Source organism: Heloderma suspectum, chromosome 1, assembly GCF_057233095.1.
Source record: "Heloderma suspectum isolate Gila_16-S chromosome 1, 16-S_ref, whole genome shotgun sequence".
NCBI classification, from domain to species: domain Eukaryota; kingdom Metazoa; phylum Chordata; class Lepidosauria; order Squamata; family Helodermatidae; genus Heloderma; species Heloderma suspectum.
The window spans coordinates 21059575-21083562 of record NC_139458.1 but is presented as its reverse complement, the minus strand read 5'-3'; the positions used below and the strand labels follow the sequence as shown (position 1 = coordinate 21083562).

At 44.3% G+C, this 23988-nt stretch overlaps 1 protein-coding gene across 1 annotated transcript in view; it reads left to right on the top strand.

The window, feature by feature from the left end:
- Positions 1 to 23988, top strand: part of LOC146356986 (60 kDa lysophospholipase-like) — a 102580-nt gene that overhangs the window by 41258 nt on the left and 37334 nt on the right. The window contains exons 7-11 of the mRNA XM_084826635.1: positions 9472 to 9584; positions 14868 to 15053; positions 17680 to 17793; positions 22092 to 22211; positions 22947 to 23042. Of these exons, the coding sequence (XP_084682761.1) occupies positions 9472 to 9584; positions 14868 to 15053; positions 17680 to 17793; positions 22092 to 22211; positions 22947 to 23042 (629 nt within the window). The remainder of the gene's footprint in view (positions 1 to 9471; positions 9585 to 14867; positions 15054 to 17679; positions 17794 to 22091; positions 22212 to 22946; positions 23043 to 23988) is intronic.

Below are 23988 nucleotides of genomic sequence, written 5' to 3'. Positions count from 1 at the left end.
GACCTGTGACTCCTAACAGCCTCTAAGCAGTTTTGTCTCAGAACTTGAAAATGGTAAACTAGTTTGGGGTGTGCCTATTGCTACCTTTTATCACTGTATCTTTAAGTATGGTCCTAAGGGTGTCTAATCAGACATAAGTCCTGCTGACTTCCCTGGGAATATAAGAAGCTGTCTTATACTGAATCAGGCCAATGGTCCATCTAGCTCAGTACTGACGACTGTGATTGGTAGCAGCTCTCCAGATGGGAGTCTTTCCTAGCCCTGCCTGGGAGATGCCAGGCATTACACCTGAGATCTTTTGCATTCAAACCATGTGCCCTTCCACTGAGCTCTGGCCCCTGCCAAGTAAATGTGCTTAGGATCACGGACTTTTTATATTTATTTTAAAAAACCTTTTAGGACTTGATTTCAGCAGAGCAAGATCAGTGATGCGCTTATCTCAGCTCTTTCTGATGAAGTGTATATTTTAATTTACACAATGCAAAGGAGTATCATCAGTGAGTGCAAAGCTCTTTTACAAGATCAGCCTACCCAAATCACAACAGGTTGCTTGAATTCTGTTGTGTTGTGCCAGAAAAGGTTCTACACAAAGTGTTAGCATTTTAGCCAGATCAGATTTTCTGTTTGCAAACAGATAATTGTTCTTTTTCTCATGCTTCATGCCATTGTGATATGCCTTCCATTGGTTCTGTCCTGTTCCTACCATGTGGCTCTAAATTTTCTTTGACCAGAGATGCCAAGGAGCCATCCAGTGCACCCTTCCCCATCCTGGTGACCTCCAGCTGTACCACAACACCTATCATTCCTAGCCAGCATCACCAATGCTGTCTGAGAATGATGGGAGTTGCAGTCTGATGCATCTGGAAGGCGCCAGGTTGGGGAAGGCTGGTCTAGCGGGTCCAAGTTCAGGGATGCTGTTCAGCAAGAAGTGTCAGGGGACCCAGCACTGGCTAGACCTCCACTGAGCCGCATTATAGTTGATTCTAATACCCCACTCTGACTTGGCCTGTCATCAGTGCTGTGATTCAGAGCATGTGAGGCTTTAAAAGGGGGCTGGACAAATTTATGGAGAAGAAGGCTATCAATAGCTACTAGTCTTGATGGCTATATGCTACCTCCAGTACCAGAGGCAGTGAGCCTATGTGCACCAGTTGCTGGGGAACATGGGCGGGAGGGCGCTGTTGCACTCGTGTCCTGCTTGGGGGTTCCTGGTTGACAGCTGGTTGGCCACCGTGTGAACAGAATGCTGGGCTGGATGGACCCTTGGTCTGATCCAGCAGGGCTCTTCTTATGTGAGAAATGGAGCTTCACTTTCATAGATAGGTTTCATCGATGGTTGGCCTTGTGCTGCTAGATGGGCACTTCATCTTCACTTCTGGGTTCAGACACACCACTGCCTCTGCTCCTGGGATCCTGCGGATGATCTTGGGCAGGGGCATGAACCTATCAGGGTGCGTTGTTTCCTCTGAACTTGCAGCCTCATTGAAGCTGCATCTTCCAGGGTGGTCGTCTCAGGAGGGTGATTGATGTCCACTGACTCCCCTCGAACTGCATAAGTACTAGGACCAGCAATAAGGTGCTTCTTGTTCTCCAAGGTTTCATCCAGTTCAGGCCTGGTCCTGCCAGGAAGGCTGTGGGATATGACAGGTTCTTATCAGTAACTATTCAGGGCTATTGCTCAGTTGATCATCCACAAGGCTGCTATACAGCATAGGTGCTACACATGGTAGGAGGACTGGATGCCAATCCATGAAAATGTTTTTGTACTGGGAGGTGCACCCCTATCCCTTGTATATTTTCTTGGAAATTTCAGGTTTATTAATAGGTAAGAGTATGTAGGATTGTAGGATTACGGTGGAATCCTATACACTTGGTGTCTCCAGTGTGGTGTCTGCGGGCACACCTCTCTTGTCCCCTGCTAGGCTCCCTCCTGATTTTTATTTTATTTCTTAAGATTTTTTTAAATTAAAAAAATTACTGAGAGGCTGGCATGCTGCAAAACACAGTGCTGTTCTGCAACGCCATCTTTATTTGGGTTTAGAAGAGTGGGTTTGTGTTTTGGCGCTCAGACCCTCCCAGCTCTACCTTGTACTTAGGATGTTGTGCAAGTTACTTTTCTTTTAGTTTCAGCAGGTTGCCTTCTGGGAAATGAGTGTTCCATGACTGGCCATGCCCAGCATTGGCAGCCATTTTATCAATGTGCAGGTCCCATGGCAGCCATTTTGTGAATGCACCAATGACACTCCCACAAAATTCCATAGTGCCACGGGCCCAAAAAGGTTGGGGACCCCTGCTATATACATTTGCTCAGAAGTAAATACCACTAAGCCCGGCATACCACAGGCCCCTCCTGCCACTTATGTTTTTATTTTAATTTCTCCCCCAACCTTGTCCCGGCACTAAGAAAAGGGCCAGACTGGGTAGCTGAACTTACCTGTACCTCCATTCTAATTGCCAACGATACAACGCCCTCACTGTATATCTTCTGCCCCCACTCAGGTTTAATATCTGGAGAGCTGGGGGAAGGAGCTACAACCCCCCAAATGGCAATTCTGCTGCATGAATGCACATGCCAACACAGATTTGTGGGGATAGCATCCCCCAAAGATAAAACAAGGGCAGTATTTTACTAGGGACACGTACCAGGAACACAGGGCTCTCCCTGGTAAATGGGATCAATTGAAATGTTTACATTCACTTTCAGAAGGGTGCCAAGCAGTGGAAGCTCCTAGTGAAAGTCCATAGTTATGGGTTTGGGTTAAAATAGTCATATCTTATAGTTAAACAGCCTCCTTTCATATTGTTATTATAAAGGTTCTTTGGAACTCTCTGCCCCTGGAGGTCAGGCAGGCACCAACGCTGTGTTGTTTCCGCTGCCTCCTGCAAACAGCATGTTCCAGAAGAGATTTTATTTACCGAAGCCAGCCACAGTTTTATTGGCATTCTGTTTTTTTTAAAACATAATTTTAATATGGTGTTTTAATTTTTTTATCTTTTCACTATTTTACCTTTATTTTCACCACTCCAAAATCTGTTTTAGATATGGAGCAGTATATAGCTCCAGTACACTAGCTTTGCTGTTTTAAATCTGTATTTTAAATCTCTGCTAGGTTTTATTCTGGTTTTATTCTGGTTGTATTGATATATTGTGGTTTTAATGTTGTTATATTTTAATGTTGTTATATTTTATATTGTTTTACTGTGCGCTTTTTGGTTTTAATTTTTGTGAACCGCCCAGAGACCTTCGGCTATTGGGCAGTATAGAAATGAAGTGAAATAAATAAATAATAAATACTGTAAATAAGTAAAGTAAGCAGTAGAGTGTATTTTTCAGAGAGGCACAACTCCAGAAACTCTTCTAAGAGAAATGGTTGCCCTCTTTGCATGACCTCTTTTAGATCTTGGCAATCAATCTGCAGTGATCAGTGTCAATGTATGTCATGTCAAAGTGTATGTTTCAGGCTTTTTCAGAGTTTTGAAATGCACTCACTCACTCACTCACTCACTCACACAGGCACACACACATGCACACACACATTTTCCCAAACTAGGTAGGACATATTCTGAAGGAAGACTTGGCAATAATTCTTCTTTGCAATATCCACTCAGAAAGGAAGTCCTTCTTAGGGAGTTGGTGGGCAAGAATTGATCGAGGACGAAAACAAACTAATCCACAGTTGCTGCAAAAAAGATAACTTCTTGTGACATTTTTATGAAATATGATTGCTTATCTTTGGCTTTCAGCTCCCCCTCCCCCCTGCCACTGAACCCTTATCTGACAAAGAGTGATATACACAATTGGGTTTCTCCATTGCAGTCAAGTGTACGTTAGTGATTATCCCAACAGTGGTGTTAGGATTTGTCAGGCATATTGCATAGGGGAGGAAGAGTTCTGTCCAGTGTACCAATCTTTCTGTTGGAAGCCTGTTTCATAGCACCTACATGCTGGGAAATGGAGGAAGCAAGTGGCTGTACTGTGTAGGCTGAACTGCAGGATTGGCTTAGGTAGGCTGTTGGAGACCTGTAATCACCTGGAACTTCCGTGGTTAAGTCAGTCACGTGTCATCAGGTTTTGGAGGTATGGTTCTTCTCATTGAAGTGTCCTAGTGAGGAGAGAAACGTGTTGGTATTCACACTGCTGTACAACTTTTAATGTATTGGAAACCACTCTGGGTCAGATCCTGGGAACACATCAATCTAGATTCTAGAAGCACATCCCACTGGCTTCGGTGAAACTGATTTCTGACTTGGGACGGTTCCCTAAAAGTCTGATCTTGTGACATGTGGTTCCCAGAAGTATTGTGAATGTCTGCAGGTATGAACTGACACACGCAACTTTCATTTATGGCATTGATAGTATCCTTCTAGGTTCTGTGTAAAATATAATAATGAATGGGATGTAAACGGAACTCCTGTTTCTCCAGATTCCTCCTTAGCCAGGCATTTTATATGTTCCCACAGTTGTTTGGATTAAAAAGATTATACCAGGGGTGTAGAACCTCTTTCAGCCCGAGGGCCGAAATCCATTGTGGAGAAACTCTTGGAGGTTGGTTTCCAGTGGTGGGCAGGACCAGAGGCAAACAGGGCAGGGCCAAAGAGAAATGGTTTGGAGCAACAATACCAAAATGACCAGCGTATTTTAGCTTAAATCTCTTACTGACAGTAATTAAGCCTTAGGGGAGGCATTTCAGCTTTTTAGAATGGGGAAAAAACTGCACAAAAACAGAGGAACTACCAAATGATCAGTAGTTGGGGGAAAGTGGGTGGGGCCAGGGGAAAGGGGTGTGGTCTTCTGGGGATCCCTGGAGGGCCAGCATGAGACTCCTGGAGAACCGGAGGTTTATTATTTATTTATTTATTTATTTATTTATTTATTTCTATACCGCCCAGTAGCTGAAGCTCTCTGGGTGGTTCACAAAAATTAAAACCAAACAGCACGCAATAAAGGTTCTGCGCTCCTGGCTTATAACATCTTTTGGTTAGACAGTGTATACCTGCACGTCTTGCTAGATGCAGCTTTCTGTCAGTCTTTAAGATTATTTACACACCATTGTCTGCTAGGCTTGGATCGTGAGCTTTTCCAGAATTAATAATGAATGTTTTGGCATTTTAGTAATGGAACTCAAGAGTGACTATTAGTTAAACAGCTGGCATCTGGCTTGCAATGTATAATCACACTTAATTGAATCATTGCCATTTTATTTAATCACTAGTAACTGCATTATAAACTCTGGAGATGATTAGTAGTAAGAGTAACAACATCTGTCTGTTAAAGACGTGTGAAATATGTGCCATGTTGCTGATGCCGCAAGGTGGCTTTGCTGAGCCCCCCCCCATAGGCTCAAGTTAACACAGTTGCACTTGCTAAGTAAAACGAAAGTGGGATTAAAATGTCAGAATGTTTCTTTTGCACTAGAGTTTCTTCGTATCAGCAGATGAGGCTGGTGGACCCAATTTTGGTGGGGCAGAGATTCCATTCTAGGTTTTAGTTCCAACCAGCCAAAATCTAAAGGAGCTATCCAAGGTGCTGAACCCATTTTGGGAATAGGGCCCAGCACCTCCTTTAGACTTCTGGCTGGTTGTAACTAAAACCCAGAATGGAATCTCCACCCCACCGAAATCAGATCCATCAGCCTAGCACAAAGCACTTAAAAACTACCATCCAGTTTTGGGAGTAGTTTGACTTACTTGTGTTGCCAATTGATTTGATGCTTGTTCAATTCACCTCCTACATTGTGGCTACCATGAGTTGTAGTGATGGCCACCAATTTTGATGGCTTTGAAAGGGGATTAGACAAATTCATGGAGGATGAGGCATCAATGGCTACTAGTCATGTTGGCTATATGCTACCTCCAGTATCAGAGGCAGTATGCCTATCTACACCAATTGCTGGGGAACATGGGCTGGAGGGTGCTATTGCACACATGTTCTGCTTGTGGGCTTCCCATGGGCAGCTGGTTGGTCACTGTGTGAACAGAATGCTGGACTAGATGGGCAGCATTCAATGGACAGCATTATGTCAATTTCTGGAGTCACAGATAAAAACGCTCCTAATCTCTCAGCATATCCCTAGTTTTTTCTTGATTATTAAGCAAAGAGGAGACCCTTGTGTTGATGTCACTGTTATTTTTGTATACATACTTACAGAAACTGCCCCTGCTAGATCCCTGCCCAGATACTGAGGTTCTGCTTTATCAGATAAGTTTTCCAGAACAAAACTTAGATTGCCAGAATCCATAGAATCTTCCAGAGGTGTTTCTAGCATTTTGCATTTAAAAAAGCTTTTTTAAACTGTTCCTTCTCTATTTTAATTTTGTTATTCTTTGGACTTGCACAGGCATACCACTGCATAATTTTTAAAAAGGTATATATTTACTTTAAAAAAAACATGGAATGGCTTTTATTTTTCTGAACTTCTTCTAAAATTTACAAGACCCAGTTTGGGTTTGAAATTCTGTTTTTTCTTCCTTGAGATTAGCCTTCCCAAGCCTGGTACTTTTGAGATGTGTTATACTACAAGTCCCAGTATCCCCTAGTCAGCATGGCTGGCTGGGGGATGCTGGGAGTTGTAGTCCAACGGTTTTGGAGGCCACCAGGTTAGGGAAGGCTGCTTTAGAGCACAAAAGGTGCAGATTTTTTGGTTTTATTATTGCACTGTGCAGGCGCATGTGTGCAATCTGTTCTTGATATTCCCAAACCTGCAATTCTTACTAGAAGCTGAGCAGGATCTGGGGCATATCAGAATGTTGGAACAATAATGGAGCAGAACTGAAGGAATGTGGTCAACCTTGTTTAATAGATATAGAACCATAGACTCATAGAATAGTAGGGTTGGAAGGGGCCTACAAGGCCATCGAGTCCAACCCCCTGCTCAATGTAGGAATCCAAGTCAGAGCATCCCTGACAGATGGCTGTCCAGCCTCGTCTTGAATGCCTCCAGTGTGGGAGAGCCCACCACCTCCCTAGGTCATTGGTTCCATTTTCGTATTACTCTAACAGTCAGGACATTTTTCCTGATATTCAGCCGAAATCTGGCTTCCTGTCACTTGAGCCCATTATTCCGTGTCCTGCACTCTGGGATGATCGAGAAGAGATCCTGGCCTTCCTCTCTGTGACAACTTTTCACGTACTAGAAGAGCACTATCATATCTCCCCTCAGTCTTCTCTTCTCAAGGCTAAACATGCCCAGTTCTTTCAGTCTCTCTTCATAGGGCTTTGTTTCCAGTCCCCTGATCATCTTTGTTGCCCTCCTCTGAACCCTCTCCAGTTTGTCTGCATCCTTCTTAAACTGTGGTGCCCAGAATTGGACACAGTACTCCAGATGAGGCTTAACCAGTGCTGAGTAGAGGGGAACGAGTACTTCCTGCGATTTGGAAGCTATGCTTCTATTAATGGAGTCCAAAAGAGCATTTGCCTTTTTTGCAGCCACATCACATTGTTGGTTCATATTCAGCTTGTGATCGACAACCATTTCAAGATCCTTCTCGCTTGTCGTGTTGTTGAGCCACGTATCCCCCATCTTGTAACTGTGCATTTGGTTTCTTTTTCCGAGGTGCAGAACTTGGCATTTATCCCTATTACATTTCATTCTGTTGTTTTCTACCCAGCGCTCCAGTATATCAAGATCACTTTGAATTTTGTTTCTGTCTTCCAAAGTATTAGCTATCCCGACCAATTTTGTGTCATCTGCAAATGTGATCAGCATTCCCTGCACCTCCTCCTCCAAGTCATTAATAAAAATATTGAAGAGCACTGGGCCCAGGACTGAGCCCTACGGTACCCCGCTCATTACCTCTCTCCAGTTTGAGAAGATCCCATTGATAAGCACTCTTTGAGTCCGATTCTGTAGCCAACTGTGGATCTATCGGATCATTGTTTCATCTAGCCCACTTTTAGCTAGTTTGCTTATCAGGAGATCATGGGGCACTTTGTTGAAAGCTTTGCTGAAGTCGAGGTATATGATGTCCACAGCATTCCCACAGTCCACAAGGGAGGTTTCTTGATCAAAAAATGAGATGAGATTCGTCTGGCAGGATTTGTTCTTGACAAATCCATGTTGGCTTCAAGTCATCACTGCAGTGTTTTCAAGGTGCTTCCAGATGGATTGCTTTATCATCTGCTCCAGAATTTTCCCAGGGATTGATGTCAGACTGACTGGTCTGTAGTTCCCAGGTTCCTCCTTTTTACCCTTTTTGAAGATAGGGACAACATTAGCCTTCCTCCCGTCATCTGACACTTCATCCGTCCTCCATGATTTCTCAAAGATAATAGACAGCGGTTCTGAGAGTTCTTCTGCCAGTTCCTTTATTACTCTAGGGTGCAGTTCATCTGGCCCTGGAGATTTTAACTTATTCAAAGTAATTAGGTGTTCCTTGACCACATGCCTATCAATCTCAAGGTGCAATCCTGCCCCTTCAGCCTGTACTTCGCCTTTGCCAGGGGGGTCATATACCCTCTTTTGGGAGAAGACTGAGCCAAAGTAGGAACTGAGCACTTCTGCCTTTTCTTTGTCATCTGTTATCATTTTGCCATCCTTATTTAATAGCTGAACCACCATTTCTTGCCTCTGTCTTTTACTGTGCACACAGCTGAAGAAAGCCTTTTTGTTGCTTTTAGCATCCCTCGCTAACCTCAGCTCGTTCTCAGCTTTAGCCTTCCTGACGCCATCCCTGCAATTCTGTGCCACCTGCCTGTACTGTTCCTTTGTTGCTTGGTCTTCCTTCCACTTCCTATATGTGTCCTTTTTTGTTTTCAGGTCATCCCTAAGCTTTTTGTGAAGCCACATTGGCTTCTTCTGTTGTCTTCCACCTTTTCTTCTTGTTGGAGTTGTTTGTCACTGTGCCTTGAGAATTTCCTTTTTTAAAAGCTCCCACCCATCTTGGACTCCTTTTCTTGTTAGAGTCACTTGCCATGGGACCTTACTGATCATTGTTCTGAGTTTATTAAAATCATCTTTCCTAAAATCCAGGGTACACGTTTGACTATGCTCGGCTTTTGCTTCCCTTAGAACCAAGAACTCAAGTATAACATGGTCGCTTTCCCCCAGAGTTCCTGTAAGTGCTACTTTGTCCTGTAATTGCTACTTTGCTATTTTATATGTTACACCACCAGCATACATGCTGCTTTACAAAATAATACAAGACGCTTCTCTGCTTCAAGAAGTTTCCAATCTAAATTTTAGACACTACATGCCTTCATCCCCAACTGAGAGCACAATCCTATGGGAGTTGTAGGCCTTTTCTCTGTCCAAACATGCATAGGATTGTGCCCTGAATGAAGCTTATGGCTGTAGTTCTATGGACACTTATCCAGGAGTAAGCTGCACTGAAAAGAGTGGCAAGTCTTTGACTAAACATGCGTGGGTTAATGCTGTAAAGGATTAAGTCCAAGGCTTCATAGAAGGGGTAGACTTTGAGCTGGGATTGGAAGGAATGCTTCTTAAATGAAGGATAATTGTTTTGTTTTCACAGTTAACTGGGAGACAGTATGGAGAGCCAGTACCACCAAGAAATTTGAGATCCACACCAACATGAACAGCAATGTTGGGCTGCTGAGGATCTTCCCAGGGATCACTGCTGCCACGGTCAGTCCTCCCTCCTTCTGAGAGCATCTCAAGAAGCAAAAGCTATGACGACACTCAAATGTGGGAGTGTTGATTACATATGATGAACAATGAGAAAAAAGACACTGGTATTACTGAGCCACTCCCAGAGTGCTTTTGTTTTTCCTCCAAGCTAACTCCGTGTAGTCAACACTCCCACAATACTTGCTCAGATGTGAGATGCGTCCAAGAATGCTCTCATGTCAAAAAATTGTAATGGCAAAAACAGTCCAAAGACTGGGGGGAGGGGGGGGATGTAACCAAGGATGTAACAAAGCCATGTCTTATGATGCTTTTGAATCTTATTCTGTTGAGAGGCACTTCCACAATTTTGATCGTTTGAGGTCAGGAAAGGGAGATGAGGTCAGGAAAGGGAGATGAACAGTGCAGACGTAGTAGGAGAAGGAGCTGGTAGAATGCTGAGGTAGTAGAAAGAACTGCAGTAGGTCCAGAAACTGGGCTGCGTGAAGAGTTAAGCACAGTTTCTGGAGAAATTGCAGTTCTTTCTACCACTTCAGCATTCTACCAGCTCATTCTCCTGCATTGTGTAGGCCAGGCTTCAGTAATTAGGACTGGAGAAAAGGAACGGGGTTAGATGGCCACTAGGTCTGTTGCAATACTGTGGTTCTGAGTGCAAAGGGAAGTCAATCAATAGCCAACTTTTCAATCCAGAGTCCTCTCTGTATGTTCTCCAGCTACTGCTATTTCCCCACTGCCTTGTTGTGGCGAAGGGGCTTGCGTAACTCAGTGAAGCCAGAAGCTATGCCGTGCAGGGCCACCCAAGATGGACAGGTCATGGCAGAGAGTTCTAACAAAATGTGGTCCACTGGAGAAGGAAATGGCAACCCACTCCAGTATTCTTGCCAAGAAAACCCCATGGAACGTATCTCAAGGCTAAAAGATATGACGCCGGAAGATGAGCCCCTCAGGTCGGAAGGTGTCCAATATACTACTGGGGAAGAGCAGAGGGAATTTCCAAGTAGCGCCAGAAAGAGTGAAGCGGCCGGGCCAAAGCTGAAAGGACACTCAGCTGTGGATGTGTCTGGTGGTGAAAAGAAAATCCGATGCTGTAAAGAACAATATTGTTTAGGAACCTGGAATGTCAGATCAATGAATCAAGGTAAGCTGGAGGTGGTCAAACATGAGATGGCAAGATTGAACATTGACATCTTGGGAATCAGCGAACTAAAATGGACAAGCATGGGCGAATTTAATTCAGGTGACCATCATATCTACTACTGTGGGCAAGAATCCCTTAGAAGAAATGGAGTAGCACTCATAGTCAACAAAAGGGTGGGAAAAGCAGTACTGGGGTACAATCTTAAAAACGATAGAATGATCTCAGTACGAATCCAAGGCAAACCATTCAACATCACAGTAATTCAAGTCTATGCCCCAACCACTGATGCCGAAGAAGCTGAGGTTGATCGGTTTTATGAAGACCTACAACACCTTCTAGAACTAACACCCAAAAAAGATGTCCTCTTCATCATAGGGGATTGGAATGCTAAAGTAGGAAGTCAAGAAATCACCGGGATAACAGGCAAGCATGGCCTTGGTGTACAAAATGAAGCAGGACAAAGGCTAATAGAGTTTTGCCAAGAGAACATGCTGATCATAGCAAACACTCTTTTCCAACAGCACAAGAGGCGACTCCACACATGGACATCACCAGATGGTCAATATCGAAATCAGATTGATTATGTTCTTTGCAGCCAAAGATGGAGAAGCTCTATACAGTCAGTCAAAACAAGACGTGGAGCTGACTGTGGCTCAGATCATGAGCTGCTTCTTGCAAAATTTCGGCTTAAATTGAAGAACGTAGGGAAAACCACGAAACCATTCCGGTATGACCTAAATCATATCCCTTATGAATATACAGTTGAGGTGAGGAATAGATTTAAGGGATTAGAACTGATAGACAGAGTACCTGAGGAACTATGGACGGAGGTCCGTAACATTGTTCAGGAGGCAGCAACGAAATCCATCCCAAAGAAAAAGAAATGCAAGAAAGCCAAGTGGCTGTCTGATGAGGCTTTACAAGTAGCTGAGGAAAGAAGGGAAGTGAAAAGCAAGGGAGAAAGGGGAAGATATATCCAACTGAATGCAGAGTTCCAGAGAATAGCAAGGAGAGACAAAAAGGTCTTCTTAAATGAACAATGCAAAGAAATCGAGGAAAACAACAGAATGGGAAAGACTAGAGATCTCTTCAAGAAAATTGGAGATCTCAAGGGAACGTTTTATGCAAAGACGGGCATTATAAAGGACCAAGAAGGCAGGGACCTAACAGAAGCAGATGAGATTAAGAAGAGGTGGCAAGAATACACAGAAGAACTATACAGGAAAGATCTGAATGTCCCTGATAGCCATGATAGTGTGGTCACTGTACTTGAGCTGGACATCCTCGAGAGTGAAGTCAAGTGGGCCTTAGGAAGCATTAGTAACAACAAAGCTAGCGGAGATGACAGTCTTCCAGCTGAGCTATTTAAAATCCTAAAAGATGATGCTGTTGAAGTGCTGCAATCAATATGCCAACAAATTTGGAACACTCAACAGTGGCCACAAGACTGGAAAAGGTCAGTTTACATTCCAATTCCAAAGAAGGGCAACGCCAAAGAGTGTTCAAACTACTGTACAATTGCTCTCATTTCACATGCCAGCAAGGTGATGCTCAAATCCTACAAGCTAGGCTTCAGCAGTATGCGAACCGAGAACTACTGGAAGTACAAGCTGGGTTTTGAAGAGGCAGAGGAACTAGAGATCAAATCGCCAACTTTCGCTGGATCATGGAGAAAGCAAGAGAATTCCAGAAAAACGTCTATTTCTGCTTCATTGACTACGCTAAAGCCTTTGATTGTGTGGATCACAACAAACTGTGGCAAATTCTGAAAGAGATGGGGGTACCAGACCACCTTACCTGTCTCCTGAGAAACCTGTACGAGGGTCAAGAAGCAACAGTAAGAACCGGACATGGAACAACCTATTGGTTCAAAATTGGGAAAGGAGTACGACAAGGCTGCATATTGTTACCCTGCTTATTTAACTTATATGCAGAGCACATCATGAGAAACGCCAAGTTGGATGAATCACAGGTCGGAATTAAGATTGCCGGGAGAATTATCAACAAACTCAGATATGCAGACGATACCACCCTAATGGCAGAAAGCGAAGAGGATCTCAAGAGCCTCTTGTTGAGGGTGAAAGAGGAGAGTGCAAAAGCTGGTTTGAAACTCAACATTAAAAAAACGAAGATCATGGCATCTGGCCCCATCACTTCCTGGCATATGGAAGGGGAAGAAATGGAAGCAGTGACAGATTTTATTTTCTTGGGCTCCAAGATCACCGCAGACGGTGACTGTAGCCATGAAATTAAAAGACGCTTGCTTCTGGGGAGGAAAGCTATGGCAAACCTAGACAGCATAGTAAGAAGCGGAGACTTCACCTTGCCAGCAAAGGTCCGCATAATCAAAGCTATGGTTTTCCCAGTAGTAATGTATGGCTGTGAGAGCTGGACTATAAGGAAGGCTGAGCGCCGAAGAATTGATGCTTTCGAACTGTGGTGCTGGAGAAGACTCTTACGAGTCCCCTGGACTGCCAGAAGGTCAAATCAGTCCATCCTAAAGGAAATCAACCCTGAGTGCTCATTGGAAGGACAGATACTGAAGCTGAAGCTCAAATATTTTGGCCACCTAATGTGAAGAGAAAACTCTCTGGAAAAGATCCTGATGCTGGGAAAGACTGAAGGCAAAAGGAGAAGGGGATGGCAGAGGATGAGATGGCTAGATAGCATCACTGATGCAATGAATATGGACTTGAGCACGCTCCAGGAGAGAGCGCAGGACAGGAAGGCCTGGCGTGCTATGGTCCGTGGGGTCACTAAGAGTTGGACACGACTGAATGACTGAACAACAACAACTTGTATCTAAGGATGTCAGAGAAATCTGCAATGGAACCAAATTGAGTTCAGATTTTCATGAATCCGACCCACAGATTCCTCAGAAGACTGGCTTTTCCCCTGTCAGGTGGATTCCATGGACTGCAGACTGGTTTTCTAACCTTCCCGAATTTTGCGCAGGTTTTGTAGAAAAATACACAAAATACAAAAACCTGGCCCAAAATGTGCATTTCCCCCCTTCCCAGGCTAAAATGTGAAAATTCATATTTGGGGGGAATTTGTACAGATGTGCATTTGCGCAAATTCAAATTTGCACAAATTTGGAAACAGAAAACATCCAATTCTGTTGATGGGCAGACAACAGAAGAAAAGGTGCCTGACAACCCGCGAAACACAGACGGAATGGATTTTACACAACCTGTACATCCCTACTTGCATCTTTCTGGCTCATCATACTTTTTCCATATTGCATCTTAGTGTTGATCAAGGCTGGATCTACACACAGCAGTTATACTGTTATCATACTGCGGTGATAACTATTGGTGCCTATTGGTTTCATGTGCAGCAGTAGTTATCATTGCAGTATGATAATGGTAAATCTGCTATGTGTAGATTCAGCCCAAGTTGTTCATCCCAGTATAACCAATCTTGTACCTACCCATCTGTCTCTTCTATTATGTACAGTAGGTCCTAGCCCTACTCTTCTCCAGCCTGTACCCCATAAAAGTATGTCAATGTATAGAGGAATGTATCTTGTATGACTGTTTTATAAATATATAGAAGATTGCATTAATACAACCTGGCTTTGTATTTAGGAATATGTATGTGTATGGATGAGATGGCTAGATAGCATCACCGATGCAATGAATATGAACTTGAGTACACTCCAGGAGAGAGCGGAGGACAGGAAGGCCTGGCGTGCTGTGGTCCATGGGGTCACGAAGAGTCGGACACGACTTAACGACTGAACAACAACAATGTGAATAGTTGGGGGGGAGCCAAATTCCAATAGTGACACACTTATCTATCTATCTATCTATCTATCTATCTATCTATCTATCTATCTATCTATCTATTACATTTATATCCCGCCTTTTTTCCTCCTTAAGGAACCAAGGTGCCGTACATAATCCTCCTCCTCCTCCTCCTTCTTCTCTCCATTTTATCCTCACAACAACAACCCTGTGAGGTGGGTTGGGCTGAGAGTCTGTGACTGGCCCAAAGTCACCCAGTGACTTTTCCATGGCTGAGTGGGGACTAGAACCCAGGTCTCCTGACTCCCAGTCCAACACTCTAGCCACTACACCACACTGGCTCTGTGACACACATTTTTAAAATGTAATTGCTTATATCATGTTTATTTCATGCAGGTCAAGGCGTTTCTTCAGAGTCCAATGGAAGGGGTTGTACTTGAGACCTATGGGCTTGGGAATGCCCCCAATAATCGTCCAGAGTTGCTAGATGAGCTTAAGAATGCAACTGATCGCAATGTGGTGATTCTGAACTGCACCCAGTGTCTGCGAGGAACTGTTTCTTTAGTCTATGCCACAGGAAAGGTGAGAGGAATTCTGATTTAAACAAGGGGTGGAGAACTTCTTTCAGCTGAAGGGCAGAATTCCATTTTGGAGAAGCTTTGGGGGTCTGCATTCCAGTGGTGGGTGAGGCCAGATGCAAAAAGGGATGGGGCCAAAGACAAAAGGAGGTTGGGCCAAAACTACCAAAACTTCTGGACATGCTTGGAGGTTGCATTATACTTGGCCAAGCATGTGCAAGATGGTGAAATCCAGATCGGATGATGATTACATCAGTTTGGAAGTGCTTGAGCATGCTGTGGAGGCGTTTGTGTGCCTAACTGGATATGGGGGCCACCATATATAATTAGGGATAATACAACAGGGTGCATATATCAGAGGTTTTCAATGTGAAGATGTCTAAGAAACTCCGCCACACAGCTGTATGTACTCACCCCTCCCAGAGGTTTGCTGGTGAGCCAGGCTCTCAGTGGGATGTCTCCAAAAGGTTTAAAGTGAATGGCAGAATTAAACCTAACTCTGATATGATTAGATGAATAGGAGGGGAACTAAGTTTAAGTGGTGGTGCCAAATGTTAAGCTTGGGGCAGGTCTGGGGTTTTTTGGTGGGTGGTTCCTCAGCAGAGGGCCTTTCCAGTGATGGCTTTCTCGGTGGATTGCCCTTCCCAGGGAAGGTTGCCCACACTGTTGTCTTTTCAGCACCAGGTGAAGACCTTTTTATTTTCACAGACATTTTAGTTATTCATTTTTTTGTTTTTAAATCATATATATATGATTATATATATCATATTTTATTTATTTGGTTTTTATTTTGGTTTTATACTGTAGTTTTAATTCTTTTTAAAGATAAATAGATTATGTTTTATCGTGCTGTATTTTATAGTATTAATTGTTGTGAACTGCCCAGGGAGCTTCAGCTATCGGTCATTATAAAAATGTCAGTCAGTCAGTCAGTAATAAATAAATAAATAAATAAGCAAGGTGCTCCTGAAGCTTGCAGCACTCTGCTGCAACAATATGGGATATAAGACCCATATGAATGAAACGGATTATCTAGATCCATTTCAATCAGGCTTCAGGCCTGGTTTTGGAACAGAAACTGCCTTGGTTGCCCTGTGGGATGACCTCTGCCGGGAGAGGGACAAGGAGAGTGCGACCCTGTTGATTCTCCTGGACCTCTCAGCAGCTTTCGATACCATCGACCATAGTATCCTTCTGGATAGGTTGTCTGGGCTGGGAGTTGGAGGCACTGCGCTGCAGTGGTTCCGCTCCTACTTGGATGGCTGACTCCAGAAGGTGGTGCTGGGGGATTATTGCTCTGTGGCATGGCAATTGTGCCATGGGGTTCCACAGGGCTCTATTTTATCCCCTATGCTGTTTAACATCTACATGAAACCGCTGGGGAAGGTTATCCGAAGGTGTGGGCTGAGGTGCCATTAATATGTGGATGACACTCAGCTCTACCTCTCTTTCTCATCAAACCCAAGTGAGGCATTGGCTGTTCTGAATCAGGGCCTGGGCACGGTAATGGACTGGATGAGGGCCAATAAACTGAAACTCAATCCAGACAAGACGGAGGTACTGTTAGTGGGTGGTTCGTCTGCCCAGCTAGGTGATATTCAACCTGTTCTGGAGGGGGTTGCACTCCCCCTAAAGGATCAGGTTCGTAGTTTGGGGGTGCTCTTGGATCCAGAACTGTCACTTGAGGCACAGGTGAACTCAGTGGCATGGAGCACTTTTTATCAGCTTAGGCTGGTATACCAACTACGCCCATATCTGGACAGAGATAGCCTTGCTACAGTTATCCATGCTCTGATAACTTCTCATTTGGATTACTGCAGTGCATTATACGTGGGGCTGCCTTTGAAAATGGTCCGGTAACTTCAGCTAGTCCAAAATATGGCAGCAAGATTGTTAACAGGGACTGGCCTGCGAGCTCATATTATGCCAGTACTTTTTTAATTGCACTGGCTGCCAATCCATTTCCGGGCCTGATTCAAAGTGCTGGTATTAACATTTAAAGCCCTTAACGGCTTGGGGCCAGGTTATCTGAAGGATCGCCTCCTCCCATATGTGCCTGCCCAGACCTTAAGATCATCCTCAGTGGCCCTTCTCTGTGAGCCCCTGCCAAAGGAAGTGAGGTGGGTGGCTACTAGGAGGAGGGCTTTTTCTGCTGTGGCCCCCTGGCTGTGGAATGAGCTCCCTAGTGAGGTTCGCCTGGCACCTACATTGTATTCCTTTCAGCGCCAAGTGAAGACCTTTTTATTTTCCCAGGCATTTTAGCATTTTAGCTTTCTAGACTTTTAGCTTTGCTGTTTTAAATCTGTATTTTAAGTTCCTGTACTGCTGCTAGGTTTTATTGTGGTTGTATTGTTATATTGTGGTTTTGATGTTCTATATATTTGAAATTGTTTTATTATGGGCCATTTGGTTTTAATTTTTGTTAACCGCCCAGAGCGCTTCGGCTATTGGACAGTATAGAAATAAATAAATAAATAAATAAATAAATAAATAAGATAGAGGGCTGCAGTAGGTAGGGAGGATTGGCATAAATCGGGGGCCCTGCCTTGCGTTAGACGTGCTTTCCAATATGCTTAGCTCATGAAAGAATGCACTCATCAGTCAAGCTGCATTTTTTTTATTGACTGCAGACTCTTATGGATGCAGGTGTGATTCCGGGGGCAGATATGACGCCGGAAGCCGCTCTAGCCAAGCTGTCCTATGTCCTGAGCAAACCTGGACTTACCTTGGCTGAGAAGAGACAGGTGAAATGTTTTTGTCTTTTGAGTTCTTAAAATTCTAGTCCTTTTCTCAGATTATGGCTTGCGGAGAAGTTATTTCCTTTGGCCAGCCCTAGAGCTGAAGACCTGCGCGGCTCATTGCATGTGCCCAAGGGCGGCTTGGATATGTGCTTCTCAAGCCTCAACCCACAACACCTCCGCAGGCAGCATAGCAGGCCACCTTTGAAAGCGACGGGAGCAGTTTGTGGCATCGCATTGCAGGGAGGGGCTGCTCCTCAAAGTAAAAGGAAACCTCAGCCACTGGGCATGCCTTAGGGCAGCTTTACCCAACTTGGCGCCCTCCAGATGTGTTGGACTACAGCCCCCATCAGCTCCAGCCAGCATGGCTGGTGGTCAGGGATGATGGGAGCTATAGTCCAAAACATCTGGAGGGTCCCAGGTTGGGGAAGGCTGCCTTAGGGGCACTTAAACTAACCCTTTGGATCCCAGCCCTAGATTTCCTATGAAAGTGGCTTTGCTTTTACCATACTGAGTGTGCAGCTGTTCCTTGCTTGCCCTGTTTCTCTACAGAAGTGGTGCTTTTGCTGGGAATCAGGATGAGCGTGGAGCCCTGGATCCCAGAATCGCTGGGAATCTGGCCGTGCGATCACTTCTGGCAGCTGCGTGGCCACTTCTGGCGGCAGGGGAGGGGGTTTCACTTGGGGGGGCCCTCTCCCACCCACATTTCCCCCCCCCATTTTTAAAAAATATACATAGATAGATTTATATACATCCATAGCAGTGAATACATATGAAATGCATATATATGAAAATATATCTTTCTAGCAATTGTACATAAACTTCAACAAAAGCGGCCCAGATATTGTAATAAGTGTCCATTCAAAGGTGGCATTTATACGCCACCCATTCAAAGATCTGAAGCGTTGTAAAGTCCTTGATCCGTTGCATTATAGGAGGTGAGCATTTATCCTTCCAATGGTGTAATATCTCACCCAATTTGCCCACCCCTGATGTAGTAGCTGTAGCACTGAGTGTGTTGTCTGCTGGTTTCTCTTCTCCTACTAACTGGAGAGATGACCATTTTAACGTTGGAATCTCCCGCGGCATGTTCTCATTGTGGGGGTGAGGTGGGGAGGGAGCATCAGGTGCTTCCACTTTGGTGCTTTAGTGCAAAGCCAAGAATACAGGGAACCGAAAAGGTACCATCATGCACAGAGTTTTGCGCATACTTGTGCACTGCACCGTGTGTATTACCCCATGGTTATCTTGCCGTTACCTCATCTGCCCAATGAACTATGGGGACGATTTGTGTGTGCTGTTTAGAGATGCTGTGTGGCTGATGATAATTGGATGTGCTGAACGAGAGCTTCAGAGCCCACTACCTCAAGTCCCACTCACCCAATAGGCTCAAAGGCCTGCTGTTGTAATTAGATTAAATTGCAAAAATAAAACCTGTATTAAAAGTATCTGTTCTGGTTCCTGATTTCTTCCTCATAGTAACTACATATGCAATTGCTGCTGAAGAATAATTGCATTTTGTCTGAAACCTGGAGTGGGGCAGGAGCGCTGTTCTCTCTAACTGTTCTCCCTAACTGTCACCCCTGCCATGGGGGAACACGCCCCTGTACAGCAAACCAGTCTCTAACCTCCACTAGGAAGGAGCAATGAAACACTCCCAGTTCGCACACCTACAATGTCTTCTTTTTCCTCTGTCTTTTTAAGGCATGCCTACACAAAACTGAAGCTGGGGGAGTCTTCCTTCCCACAGTACTCCTCGCTTTCTTTAACTTGGTACAGCCATGTTTCCAGATAGTTATCACAGTGGATTTGTATTCCCAGACTCTCTCTAATAATGGAGCAGTTCTACATGACAGAAGCAAGTAAGGCCAAAATCCACTGATACCCATGATGTGCATGTACAGACCTGCATGTGTGCAGCAGCACGTTTCATTTTTCTTTTTGAAAAGTGGTGCCCCTGCACTGCACCAGAACCTTTTCCTGCCCTCCCGCCTCCCTGTTCTCTCAAGTATCCCAGGGGACCCTGGGAATTGCTTAACCAAGCATCAGTGAGATACTGTTAGGGCCAGACTATGAGGCACCCTGCAGCCCAGAGGGCCTCCAGCAGCAACTTGTTTCCTTTCTAATGAACCTTTTGCAGAAGAGGTTGTGCTGCAGAGCCAAGATTCAGTTGCACCTGCTACCTTTATCGCCCCAGAGTACTCATGGGCCCAGAGGCATACTGGGAAAATGAGGATAGTGGGCGCAACTGGATCTTCACTCTGCAGTGCACCTGACCTCTTTTGTAAAGCGTTTTTTAAAAGAAGGGAAATCAGGTACTGCCATGGTCATGCATGATGGTGGGGCATGGGGGAGAAGATTGAACAGGGTAGGATAGCAACCAAGAGGTGGGAAGGACTTGGTCGTCTCTTCTTTCTTTAACCCCCAACCAACCCCACCTTTTAACAGAGGTTGTTGGGCTGCCTGGCAAGTCAGACGACCTCTGTAAAAAAGTTTCTTTTTTCAAAGGAAGAAGAGAGACCCAACCTGCTTGTTTCCTTCCTTCTGCCTGCTAAGTGGCCACCAAATTAAATGGCTTTAAAAGGGGATTGGGCAAATTCATGGAAGAGGAGGCTGTCAATGGGTCTAGTCCTGGCAGCCATGTGTTATTTCCAGTATCAGAGGCAGGACACCTATGTACATCAGTTGCTGGGGAACACAACTGGGAAGGCAGTATTGCATGTATGTCTTACTTGCGGGTTTCCCACAGGCAACTGGTTGGCCACTGTGTGAACAGAGAATGCTGGACAAGATGGACCTTAGTCTGATGCAACATGGCTCTGGATCATTCAACCGGGGTGGCAGTGGGAGAAACTGAGGTGTCAGTGGGAAGAGAGAGCAAGTGGGGTGGCAGTGGGAGAAAGCCAGGGCAATCTGGGGGGTGGGTGGGGGAAGCCAGGGGAACAGAGTACCCAAGATAGCACAAGGCAGAAGGCACCTAGCCCAAGGCCCCTCTCAGCTCTAGCAGCACCACTGACCAAACTACAATTCCTAGATTCTTTAGGGATCCATGACTATTGCATTGGTATAAAACTGATAATGAATCTGCTATGTAGATAGCACTTAAGATTGCAGTCAATTCACAGGATCTAATCCCCAAAGTGAGTTTTAGCAGTAAAGGGTGGTGGCTCTGATGTCAGTGGGGCATTGAATCTGCTCCGGGTTTCAGTCAGAACCAATTAGACCTCTAAAGGAGCTATCCAATTTGGATAGCTCCTTTAGAGGTCTGACTGGTGCTGACTGAAACACAGAGCAGATTTAGCCCCCCACTGACTTCAGAGCCACCAGCCTCCACTGAGATCTAAGTTAAATAGCTGAAGTTCTGTGGTTATATACAATCCTTTTACAAAGCAAGAACCCAAATTCTAGATGGCCACTACCATATGAGAGTCCTGGGTTTTAAAAAAATCCACCACCATCTTCATTGCTTTAAGTGAGGCAGCTGGAGGGTCCTTCCTTCCAAAGGGTTTCCGAGATATCTTTACATATCGATTCCATTTCGAATGTTTTTAAATCTTGTAGAAAAATAGTTCAGCAGTTTGAAGGGCCTTTTTTCTTTTTACAGGCCATGATCCAATATTACACAATCATTTGCATATTCCCTGTCCTTGTTTCCCTTTGTACTGTATCTAAGATATACTTAATCATTTATCTTGCCTTTTACGTTGTAGAGTTATTTCAGATGAAAATTGGCATGATCTTTCTTTCCTATTCCAAGGCAATTAATACCACAAATGGGTCTCTGTGTTTTTGTTTTGTTTTGTACTTTTTGGGAAGCCTGCAAAAAACATCCAGCAATTTGAAGAGCTTTCTGGTGTCTACAAGATTTGATTATAGAAGCCTTTCTAATTAACATCAATAAACAAAACATTAAGTGGCTCTGCACAGATGTTCAAATTGCGGACCAGTTAACACATAACACTAAACCATGGCTTACCACTATGTGGACAAGCTGGAATGAGTCCAAGCAAGACTCAGGCTCCTGGACTGACCCTTCCCCTCACCTCCTCCTGCTGCATTTAGTTTTGCTTTCACAGAATCTCAGGTTGTTGTTGCATACAAACCGGGAATCATGGTTTATAGCAAACTGGTTAGTTTAACAGGCCAGCTTCATAAACCATCTGTTGAAACCATGGCTTGTTTTGAACTGCCACATACACACATTAAGTGTACACAGAATGAATGCCTGTTAGGGCTAGAGTCAACCTTGGATTCTCTTATTTGATTCCCAGCTTGCTTACTTATTTCTTTTTCCTCTCCTTCAGATGCTGAATGAGAATCTGAGAGGAGAGATGACTGTTGTGCCCATCAGAACCCAGATCACCCTCAAAGATAGCAAGTTTATTCAAGAGATTGCAAAATATCTGTGTATCAGCTGCAAGGAGGTACTTGTTCAAATGGAACTTGTTTAAGCAGAAACCTCATTGCAAAAGGTAGAGTCTCCAACTGTGTTTGTTTCCCGTCCCCTTGCACCCCGTCCCAAATCATCTCTAGAACGGATTTGGGGTGGGTGTGAGGGCTGCAGGGGGGAGGAGAGGAAGGGGAAGCCCGTTGCACCAGTGGAAGTTCCCTTGCACAACATTGGATGGAAGCCGGAGTTTAAAACAGCAAAAGGGATAGTTGAATATATCATTCAGGACAGTAGGTTAGTCCGCATGATCAGTTTTCTGCACGTAGCCATGAGTACAAAGTAGTTCTTGGCTATCAAGCCCCCCCCATTTGTGTATTTGATTTGATTTTTAAAAAACAAAATTAAAAATCTTGCCTTTTCATGAGCATTCAAGACAGGTTAAAGCAAGATCACTCCAAACAACTTTTTAAAAGTTGCAAAAACACCTGCATTTGAAAATTGCTGGAATAATTGGAATACAGAGAGAGGATCCATGATTTCGTAGAACCTGAAGTGATAAAAAGGCCATCTAGTCCAAACCCTTGTTCCAGAGCATGCTGTATCCCAGACCTCTGTGCACCAGAAGGAGAGAGCAGGTGTGCTGCGGAAGGTGTTTGCAGCACAAGCATCTTTAGCTACCTTACGCAAGCAAATCAAGCGATATGCGGGCATGATTAGATGAGAAATATATATATGTGTGCATTGCTAAGAGTTTATTTTACATTTGCAGGAACTAGCAGCTGTTAGGGATGCTTTGACTCCTCCTTTGGCTTGTGTGGCTGCAAAAAATGGTGACTTGGATGCTCTAAAAGCCTTACAGAATATGGTAAAAACTTCTTATTTAGTGTATTTTATATATCACTCAGTTCCTGAGGATGAGCAAACCTCACCCCCTGTGCTCGTGAATTTTGTATATTCTCCTAAATACATTTGTCCCAAGTAGTGAAGAGACAATAAAAAACTCAAAGTAGTCTCACAACAGGGAAAAACAATTGCAGGTAGCTATTTTGATCCATTAGAAAGAATCCAAAAGTAACAGCAGATCAGAGCTAGGGACAGATCTGAATAATTGCTGGCCTTCATATTTTCAAAGGGAGAGCAGCCATTATTTTTGTCCCAGGAGATCTTTTTCTGTGCCTTGTATAGTTGAACAACCTCATTAAGTCTTCATAAAACCTTTGCCACATCATCTTAAGAGTATTACAAATGCGGACTCTCTCTCTCTCCCCTCCCCCCCCCCCCCGCCCACATCTTTTTGCTTAATATCCAGTCTAAAGAAGAGTTCTGGTGAAGCCGAAAGCTTGCTCACCAGTTTGTGAAGTTGTCATTCATCCTAATAAAGCTATCACTTTGCTGTTGCTTTTGGATTCTGGCAGGGGGTCATCAGATTGTTATCTGCAATAGTGTTAAATGATAAAGGGCTTGCTTAAATGCAAGCATGTGGTCAGGGAGAGCAGGATCATGTGTTCCTATCTCCCACTTTTTCATAATAAGGTCTGAAAAGAGCCCCCTGCATGTATAAGTGTATGCATGTGGGTTTCTCTTCCCATGGAAAGGACCCTTGAAAAAGCAGGGACACCTGATCATGCAGAGGAGACGTGTGCACATGCCTCTGTACACATGTACAACTGGGGGCCCTTTTCAGACCTCACGAATAAGTAGAGGCTGGTTGTGTGCAATCTCACGTTCCCCTCCATGTGTTCACATAAGGTCTGAAGAGGGCTCTGACTGATTGTTTCTATGTACTTCAACTGTCGTGGACTGGCATGCAG